Source organism: Diachasmimorpha longicaudata, chromosome 2 (assembly GCF_034640455.1).
Source record: "Diachasmimorpha longicaudata isolate KC_UGA_2023 chromosome 2, iyDiaLong2, whole genome shotgun sequence".
NCBI lineage: Eukaryota > Metazoa > Arthropoda > Insecta > Hymenoptera > Braconidae > Diachasmimorpha > Diachasmimorpha longicaudata.
The window spans coordinates 4,052,085-4,062,438 of record NC_087226.1 but is presented as its reverse complement, the minus strand read 5'-3'; the positions used below and the strand labels follow the sequence as shown (position 1 = coordinate 4,062,438).

The window sequence follows — 10,354 nt, the reverse complement described above, 5'->3', positions numbered from 1 at the left end:
AACTATCACGGCAGGTGAAATAGTCTTCCCTCAACTCAGTAGTAGAGGTGCGGAGGCGATGAATATTAAAAAAAGTAAAATCAGTCAAAAGGTTAAGGAGATATTGGGGAAAAATAATTTTTGAGAAATCACTATTTCTCCGAAAACGTCTATTGCAAATGGGTTATTTGAAATAATAATTTTGGAAATAATTGAAACTATTTCTCTACTTTATTATTTAACTGAAATAATTGTGCTTGAAAGACACATCCGCTCTGTACCGATACCGCAGAGGAACTAAGTACATTTACAAAGGGAATCAACACCCTGGACCTTTTAGTCACATGCTCTCACCAAGTCCTATTCATTGCACTTTGTCTACCGACTTAAAATCAAACCTAAGCATCATACCTCACACTTCTCAGAATTTTAGTCCATAAAAATGTTTTTTCAATTTAAAGTATAAACACTCAGAAGACAATGAGATTGATTTTTGCTTTCTATTTATTTATTTCATGAAAAATCCAACAACGCCCAATGAACGAACCTGAATTTAGTCTCAAAATTTCACTAACGGAAGCACTAATTAACAAACAAAAATTTCAGTGTCACCGCGTTCACCGTTCAGAAGTAATAATGACACTTCTGGACAAATGACCACAAGTGCACACCCACACAAACCTCTCAAAACCGAATTTTTGTAAAATAATTCCCACCTCTCGACATTTCCAATCAAAATTACCCCACCCCCAAAAAATCACAATTACAATGTTTCCATCTAAAAGCAAAAAATCCAAAAACCGGACGATTCCAAAACTTCCCTCAGCAACGAGCCAATTAACCCCCCGTTAAACCTCCCCCCCCTATTATCACCTCAAAAAAACCGCCCCCTAAAATCGTAAAAATTCTCCTGAACCACCGACGTTGAAATTATCCCTCAGGCCGTTCCACAGGAAGCCACCCCCCACGGTCCAACAGCCCTCTCCGCTATCTCCTCCACAAAGCCCGGGATGCCCTAAGAAATCGCCCCTCCCTCCCCCTTTCACACTCCAAAATCCAATCCAAAAAAGCTCCCAACCAATCGTTCCCTCACCTCTCCCCCCCAAAAAAAGAATTTAATAATCGAGCGAAAAATGCAGATGGGGCGGGATGAGAGATTCTCGAATCCAGTGAACGTGCGCGCGACGCTTAAGGAAACGAAAAGCCCGAGAGGGTTGAATCGTCAGAAATCCCCTGGGCGAGTTGGTCCACAACTTGTAAAAGCGACTAGAGCGAGATGGAAAAGTCAAACGGGCAGTGGTGGGGGATTGGTTGAAGCAGTTGCGCGCGCGAGAGCAGAAACAGTACACGAGGAGTCTGGAGCATTTTGAAATATACAGTTGGGGCCGTCAGAACGAGCGCCGCAGTGCTCGAGAACGCACGTTATCGTCGCTCCTCGTTATAACGTTCCCTCGATATTTTTTTTTTCTCACGCGCGTGCAATTCAGCGAATTAAAAACGATTTTTTTTTTCACATATAAAATACAAAAGCGAAGGGCCTCACCTCGGCTATTGGGCCCCTATTATGCCCAATTCTAGTGTTGGAGGGGGAGGGGGCACAAGTTTATTTAGTTTTTAAAGTGAAGTTAATGAGAATCACTTGAAGGATCTGACGGTTTGACTCGTTCGAATAATAAAACTTCGAAACTGAACAATGAGTGCTGTGTGAATGGGATAATTCAGTCCAATTCTCTTAAGCCCCCGGCCCCCACCCCCTTTACCCCTTCACAGCTTTTATTCGCAGTGGTGAGAGGTGGGGATTTTTGATATGTAGAATTTGCCGAATTATTGTGATTATTTTATTGTGATTTTGACGGTGGAGAGAGAAATTTTGTGGGGTTTTTTGGGAGAGGGAAACGAGGGGATTTGAAATGGGGGAATGGTCAGGGGAATTTGGGAGGGACTGAGGGCAACGGTGATTTGGTTGGGATTTTCTGGGGGTGAGATTGTGGGTGTCTTGTTGGGGTACGTGCTGAGACTGGTTGGACGCACGTGGAATGGATTTTCAAAGCGCTATGGAGACTTTTGCTGAGGCATGGGTGGCTGCTAATACCAAAAGTGATCCAGTGCAGGTAAATGGGGTTTTTTTATTTTGGAATTTTTTTATTGGATGGAGGGAAGGTGTGGAATTTGTGGAGTGGAGGCGATGAGGTCTTCGTGGGGACAGGGGAATTGGTGGGAGAAAATTATTTAAGGAATTGTTGATTGGGGTGAATTTGGGAGTTTTAGATTTCAATGATTATTGTTTTGAGAATTAGAGGGAAATATTAGGCAGATGTCGCAGATATTTGAGATGTCAGGGCGAATTTTTAAGATTAAGGTGTCTTTCGTTGAGAAAAAATTATGTGAAGAAATTTTGGAATGTTTGTGTGTGTTATTATCTTACAGTTATCGTTAATATTATTTTAGTTGGACATTTTTTTGTTTGTGATAAAAAGACTATTTTTCGTTTTAAGTAAAAGGGGGATTGATCGGGGGAATAATGAAAGAACGGTCACTGAAATTGTTATTCTTCGTGGTGCAGAGCATTAAATGATCGGGGAGGGATAAAATCTAGTTTTGTTAATAACAAAAAAGATTAAAATGAAAAAATGTTGATTTTGAAAATTATTATCTGAGTTTTATGTACTTTCCTTAGGTAGATTTTTGAAAAGTTCGACAATTTTACTTACGACTTCAATCCAACAAAATATGACTCAATTTTTTAAACAAAAATTTCTATTGCTTTCGATTTTGGAATTTTATTGTAAAAAGGATGTTACTATGTTAATGTAGATATATTATTCCACTAGCTCTCATATTGTTTAACTTATTTTACGGGGAATTTGGCAAAATTATTCGGCCATTCGCTGCAATTATTCTTCTTCTGTCCACTTGCATAAAAAAACATATTCCAATCATTTCCATTATTATTCAAAGAATTTACTCCGATTACATTTTCGTCGAATTTGATAAAATAATATGAACCATTGATTTGGATACTATAAGAGGAGATGAACCAAAGGGATAATTTGAAATTTTTTTGGAAATTTATTATCAACGAAATTTTATTATAATAGTCTACAGATAGTGTCCCACTAGCTTTCATTTTATTTACAGGGCATTTGGAAGAATTATTCGATTAGTAAAAAATGAAATTGTGTTAGAATTTGAACCATAAAATGTTGAGGTTGATCAGCATGAGGTCAACTTGATTAAGTTGTAAATTCCAACACAGACGATTTTTCGTTCCCTCGTGGCTCGCTTCATGAAAATAATTTGATAAATTTTTGAATTTTCTCAACGAAAAATTGAGTTATTGTAATGGATTTTTGTAACAGGAAAATTGAATTTTATGGAGTAAAGCTGAATGAAATTTGTTGGTTGAAATTCATCCCAAATAGGGTTATGTCAACCCAAATTCTATTTTTTCGTTTCATATTCATTCTGTTGGATAAAAATTTGCGTCATTGGTGATTAATGCAATATAGGTGGGTTGGATTTGTGAGAGAACAGCTAGAGGGTTATTGGTGCTCGGTACGTGAATGTTCCAGTCACCCTTTTCGACCATTTACCCAGGCAATTTGCCACCCTTCCACATTTTCCGGGAGGTTTAGTACTCCATACCTCCCCATTCATAGTGTAGTTATTCGTGAGCGAGAAGTGCAAACGAACCGTGAGATGTGAAAATAAATTGATAAATTCGAAATCCATCAGGAGTCGTGGAATATGCAAATCATTTGTAAACGAATTTCAATCCATTTGTCTATTTTAAATTTTCATTTCGTAGGAATGCAGGTACATGAACTTTTAGGCGTTCTATAATGAATCGAGGATTTTTTTTTTGAACTAACTACACTTTGAGGGGGATCAAAAATTTTTTTGCGCCCGTTCGAGGGTCAATAACTCTATCGCTTTTTTCCACCGAGGATTTGCTCTGTTTTTGAATATTTTCAGTTGCTAAACTTTCCGACTAAGTGCACTTTTGCAGAAAATATTGATATTTTTTTAAACATTCCCTCTCATAAACAAATGATAACACTTGTCTTTCAAATGGTGGATTGTTTTGTACGACGTGATTTTAATTTTTAATTCCAACGGTTATGTGGATTTTTCGGTAAGAGACCGTTAAGTTTTCATTTTAAACTTTTTTTTCTAAACAAAAATGCTAATTGAGTTAAGGAAAAAATGACGATTTCAAATGTCGAGTTTTCTGCAACTCTTCTCTTGTATTCGATAACTTTTGAATTTACTAAAAGGGTTGAACTACTTCAAGTGAAAAGATGACATGAAAAAAAACATTTTTGAATAATTTCAATTATTTCAGTTGAAAAAGTTACAAAGAAAATCGAGTTAAATAGAAAATCGTCATGTGATTATCGAAAGGGATAGAAACCGAGCGAATGTATTGGTAGAGGATCGCGGATTTTTTATAACCAAAGAATAGAACTTGCTATTCAAATGGTGAATCATTTTTTACGAAGTGATTTTTTTTAATTACAACAACAATTTTGATTTTCTCATAAGACACTGTTAAGCCCTTATTTTTTAACATTTTTTGATGAAAAAATGACGATTTCAAATGACATTGAGTTTTCTCAAAATCTCGTGTCGTCTTCGATAATTTTAGAATTTACTAAAAGCTACTTTAAGTGAAATAGTGACATGAAAAAAATATTTTCAATTATTTGTGTTTGAAAAATTACAAAGAAAAACAAATTAAATAGAAAATTGTCATGTGATTATCGAAGGGGATAGAAACCGAGCGAATAAACTCAATGTATTGGTAGGGGGGTCACGGATTTCTGATCACGTTACGGATGTGCCCCTGCCTTCTTCCTGTGGGCCCTCTTATATTCGCGGTTGTGCCCGGCAGTCCTACAACTACCACTCGGATCACTTCTCTCCCGGTGGTAGGTACCGAACACGCACCTCTTCAATACCCATACCGATATGTATGGGAGAGAAAAAAAAATACACCCAGTGCCCAAAATGTCTACCCTTGATTCCAGAATTCCAGATGAGGTCATTCACCCGAAAGGACAATCACACGCGAGTCCTTTTGACGAGTTCTCGTTTTATTTTTGCCAAGAATTGTACGGTTCAATACGTTTTACAGGGCGATTTCCTTGTGGTGTTCATGACGTTGTAAACAAAAAAAAAATTTCATGATTTTGCAATCGTTCACCTTCACTTTGTGTCCAATTGTTCTTCAATTTTATTTCCGGGTATTTTGGTTTTTTGTGATAGGAAAGCTGAATATGATTTAAAGAGTTACTCAGTGGTGAACATTTTAGTCTGAATTTTCGGGTCCGACTCCAGGTCATTTTCAATATTATTGATTTGTCTTTAAAGTTTATCCTTTTTCATTATTAGAAATTCATCAATATTTCGAACAATGAAGGATAATCGGAAATAACAATTTTATTTTTTCCTGAATATTAATGGAAAAGGGAATGCGGATTAAGGGGAAAAACCATGAAATTTCAGATACTAATGAAAATCCTGTGTAATTCGGAACTAAATATTTGAATTCTCTCGAGTTGTTTAAAATTCTCGGATTTCACCGAATTTCCAGTAAAATCCGAATGATTTTTCACCCCCGAAATCACATTCAGTGTCACGCTCCTGAAAATCAGTGCCAAAGGTCCGTAAAAATTCATTTTCTTTCCAACATTGTTGTCTTCCGTAATTTTCTTTATAATGAAATTCATTCTGGCCCCAAAAATTAATAATCGTACCCTCCTGATGCTACTGATTGCTAACTTCTTCAATTTAATTTCCTCATATCTTTATCTTTTATGGTAGAGAAACTAAGTATAGTTCAAAAAGGTTTGATTTTCGATAATTTTCTTCAAAGTATAGTAAAAAATTTGCAGCTGCAACTGATAAAAAATACACCAAATTTATTTGTAAACATTAAGAAAACTGAATTTAAGTAAAAATATGTACCAACGAAACTATTAGACGACATATATTTAACTGTAGACCATTCGTAACTACAGATTAGGGATAAAAAAGGTTCAAAGACTTTTTTTCTTCTTAAAAAAACTTCAAAAATAATTGTTGGGAAAAATATCAAATATTTACGTAAAAAAATTATAAATTCCTGATTTCCGGCTATTTTAATTAAAATACCTATAGGACATTCAAATATGAAATATACTACGTAAATATATATTTTATATGTGATTCCAGCCCATGCATATATTTTTGGCTAGTATATATATATATATATAAAATAATAAATTATTCTTCAAATAGAGATAATTAACAATTTTTCATGACATCCCAATTGATAAAAAATAAATACAACAATGATGATACACATTTATATAAATGATAACACCAATCACTTGTTCACTTAATTGATCAAATTTTTGGAATAATTTATCACTGAAAACTTTTCAAAAAATCTGCCATAAACAACACGTTTGTTCATTAATTTTATTCACCCCTGAGAGCATTTTAAAAAATTGATTATTTTTATTCGTGTGTCAAAGTCTTTTTAAAAAATTTGATAATTTTTTTTTTCAATAAAATCACGGAAGACCCGATGCACGCAAATATTATGATGAATCCGGTGAACGAGACGTCAGGACGTCTGCTCTGCAAAACACAAACTCCACGTGCACATACCGGTGTATGGTATATGGTCACGGTATTTGACCACCCCAACAGGGCTAGCAGAATAATCGTTATTCATCTATCCGGTGTTGTGTCTGTTGGCTGTCCAAGCCCATTGAGTTAACTAAGCCATATGAACCATCGAACACTTCAGTCACATAGACTTACCCGGGGATTAGACCTCCATCACTCATTCTGATAGCTCAATCAAAATCTCCGAAAGAATGACTTATCCTATTCCCCAGGTTCTTATCGGTATTTTCTAGTGACGACGATTAGTAATCGACGCGATCTGCGCTCCCTAATTGCCAATTGTTATTAACTTTTTAGGGTGCCCTATTTTTAACCTGATATAGAAGGTCGATAATCCTCTCCTCAAATCGGATTTTAAGATTATCTATGCGCTGAGAGAGAAAAATTTGATAAATTCCAATTCCAATTTCTCCAGGTGAAAGAAGTGCTTTTTTTTTAATTATACGTCAGTTACATATTATTATATATTATATATTATTATTTCTTGGATTGAGTAATTCCCAGTGGAACCTAATTAGGTTTCAATGAATGACAATCTATTGCTGTTGAGGATGACTGTGTCGGAGAGAAACTTAACCGAAATTTGTTTATAATTTTTCCTTTTTCTAAATTTTTTAAGTTTATAATTATTGAAAGAGTTCACTCGAAATTAACACTAATAGAATGTTGTTCTAGAACAATACGATGAATATAAGTCAAACCTAATCAGGATTATCTAGTAATGATTGGACTAGAGGAAAGCAATTTCAAAAAAATAAATAATTCTCCATGAAGTGGATGAATATTTGAGGGAACAATTTTTTTTGAGTGGGAGATTTGAATTATTTGTTGGCAATAGGCTGAGAGGAAAAATTCATTTTGCCGGAAATTTAATTTAGTAAACGTCAATACTGTTTTGTTAATTAATAGACTATCTCGTGATGAATAATTTCGTGCTCACATAGAGAGACACAGAGAGAGGTTCTTGCAACAGGTTGACATTCTGCAGTCCCGAGGGGATATGTTTCATTATTTGGGGGATGAAAAAAATTCTGGTGAATAGATATTCACAGGAAAAATAAAAACTCAAATCGAATATTTCGTTATACTCATTTCCATAATATTTTAGACTTCATTCTAGTATACTTGATTTTTAATGGTAAAATCAATAAGAAATTCATTTTCCCGCCATTTTATGATGTACTATAAATAAATCAAGTGACACATAAACGTTTAACAATATGTGCACTCGACCTCTTATAAATAACAAAAAAATTCCGAATAAAATATCACTGAAAGGGTTGACCGTGAACTCTGAAGAATTTTAAAAAATGGCTCCGTATACCATCATTTTAACAATTCAGTAGATTTGTAGTCTTTTTTGTTTCTTCACTCGGTGTCGAGTCACTTTACCCTTGGCATCTCCGAAAAAACTGTTTCACCAATTACTAACTATTCTATTACAAACTTTGATGAACTACGTCGCCGAAGTCATTGGGTCATCAAACAAAGTAACGAGTAACGATGTTATTGTGGAATGGAAACATTCAAAACAATATCAGGGGCGTACGACGTAATGAGGAGTTAGGATCCCTCTGGCCAGCAGAGACTCTAATACAGTACAGCATCAGATCGTCTTAAAAAAATTGAGTTCACATATTGATGACAAAATTTACGAACTATTTAATCTATTTATAGCAGATAATAGGCTGGCGAGACAACCCTCCTTTTTCACTGTTGTCATGGAAAATCAAAGATACAAAAATCACCTAAAAATTTTACTCTTGAATTAAACGTAAAATATTCTTCTTTTGGGACATCATAGGATCAAATAAAAAATATCGTCAAATTAAATATAACACATTCTTGATTCAAATCAATTTTCGTCGTACTATATGTATACATCAGTAGTTGTAACTCAATCCTCTTCTTTAAAATCTTCGTTAAAGATTTTTGAATGCTGAAATAATATCAGTCACTTATTGGCAGAAAGAACAAATATTAAAAAAATATATTTTCAAATATTCGTGATCTATTTCGAATTCTTCTCACGTAATTGAGTTGACTATGTGATAATTCCGAATAGTTGAATGTATATGGCCAAAGAAAAACTTCAAAACTATTCAATCAATTTTAAGATCGTCAATTAAACTCACGATTTTCCCGAAAATTTCATCGAATTTGCGTTAGCAATCTGGGCTGTGCGTTAATTATCAGCTAATGGGCGTGAAAATACTCAAATGAATGCAGTCATCCGACATGAGTAAATCTCCCTATCAGTATCGAGGAAATATTCTCCAACAGACCCATCAATGAGTTTCCATTTGGAGGGCGCGTAAGGGGTTTTCATAAAATCAGCGCATTTATTTAGAAATCGGCAATCCAGTCTAGACGATGTCGTAATAAACGTAATCACCACCTCAGACATTATGATAAGGTCTTAACAATTAACTAGGAATATCTAAAAAACCGAGACAATATCTTAATAATTGTTGATCTTATTACTGAAACATTTTGAAAAAAAACCCGAATTTAAGAAATTAAAAAACTTGAATTCTTAATACTAAAAAAAATATGTATAAACACCAATTCGATGTAATTAACAAACCTATTATTTCCTCTATGAAATTAGCGCCAAAATGTCAATAATTGAATCGAAGTTTTACCATCTGCTTTTCATTTTTATCGCTCTCATTGGAAATGGGTTATTTAAAATAATAATTCTGGAAATAATTGAAACTATTTCTCTACTTTATTATTATTCAAGTATAAACACCCAGAAGAGAATGAGATTGATTTTGCCTTTCTATTTATTTATTTCACGAAAAATCCAACAGCTCTCAACATCGGCATATGATCGCAATGATCACCGAAAAGTTTTGTAAAAAGAAAACCCAAATTTCAGAAATTGAAAAAACTAAATTTTTTATAATCAAAAACATATGCATAGAAATTACTTCGATACACTCAAAAAAAAATCGTGTTCCTTCCAAGAAATTAGTGTCCAAAACCTACAAATTGAATCGAAGTTTTATCAACTCCCTTTCATTTTTATCGCTCTCTACACCGGAGGATGAGCGCAAGGATAACCCCCCATCCACCTGTTGCCTCGGGTTTCCTTAGCATTCGCCTCACTCATCTCGCAGTCCATTATACGGAAGCAAATCGCTGTATCCCCCCCCCTTCCCCACATTTTTTTTTAATTATAAAATCACCCGATATCTCATGCACGTTGAAAAAAGTATTTGCGAATGATCGACTCCGAGAATCCCCCTCGACCCCATATTTCGCACCTGTCTGGCTGTATGATTTCAGCATAAACTCAGAGTGATACGAGCGGGAAGACGAAAATCGACTTCCCCACTCGTCTTCGTTAATTTCCCTCTTTTTTTTTTTCATTCTCCACCATCTCTCCATCTTTCTTCAACTGCATGATATTATATGCCCTACGGGTCTCTGTATGGTGGGGCCCGGTCCGACGTGTTTTTTGCGAGGGACTTGCGGTGCTGCATACCACCGTCCTGGCCCAAGTGGCTCCCGAAACAGTAGCCCGTGCCACCGTACCCCAAGTACAGTCTTTGCAAGGAACAAAAAATTGTGACGATGCGGAATAGAATGATCCAAATATTTTTTGGTAATTTTTGGGACTTACAGGATAGGGAGGAAGAGGGATATGATGGTGGGATGAAGAGTAAATCGTTAGAAAGGTCTGTTCTAA

At 35.1% G+C, this 10,354-nt stretch overlaps 1 protein-coding gene across 1 annotated transcript in view; it reads left to right on the top strand.

The window, feature by feature from the left end:
• Nucleotides 1–1,326: 1,326 nt before the first annotated feature.
• Nucleotides 1,327–10,354, top strand: part of LOC135170210 (homeobox protein dve-1) — a 75,271-nt gene continuing 66,243 nt past the window's right edge. The window contains exon 1 of the mRNA XM_064135809.1: nucleotides 1,327–2,090. Coding sequence (XP_063991879.1) covers nucleotides 2,016–2,090 — 75 coding nt within the window. The 5' untranslated portion in view covers nucleotides 1,327–2,015. The remainder of the gene's footprint in view (nucleotides 2,091–10,354) is intronic.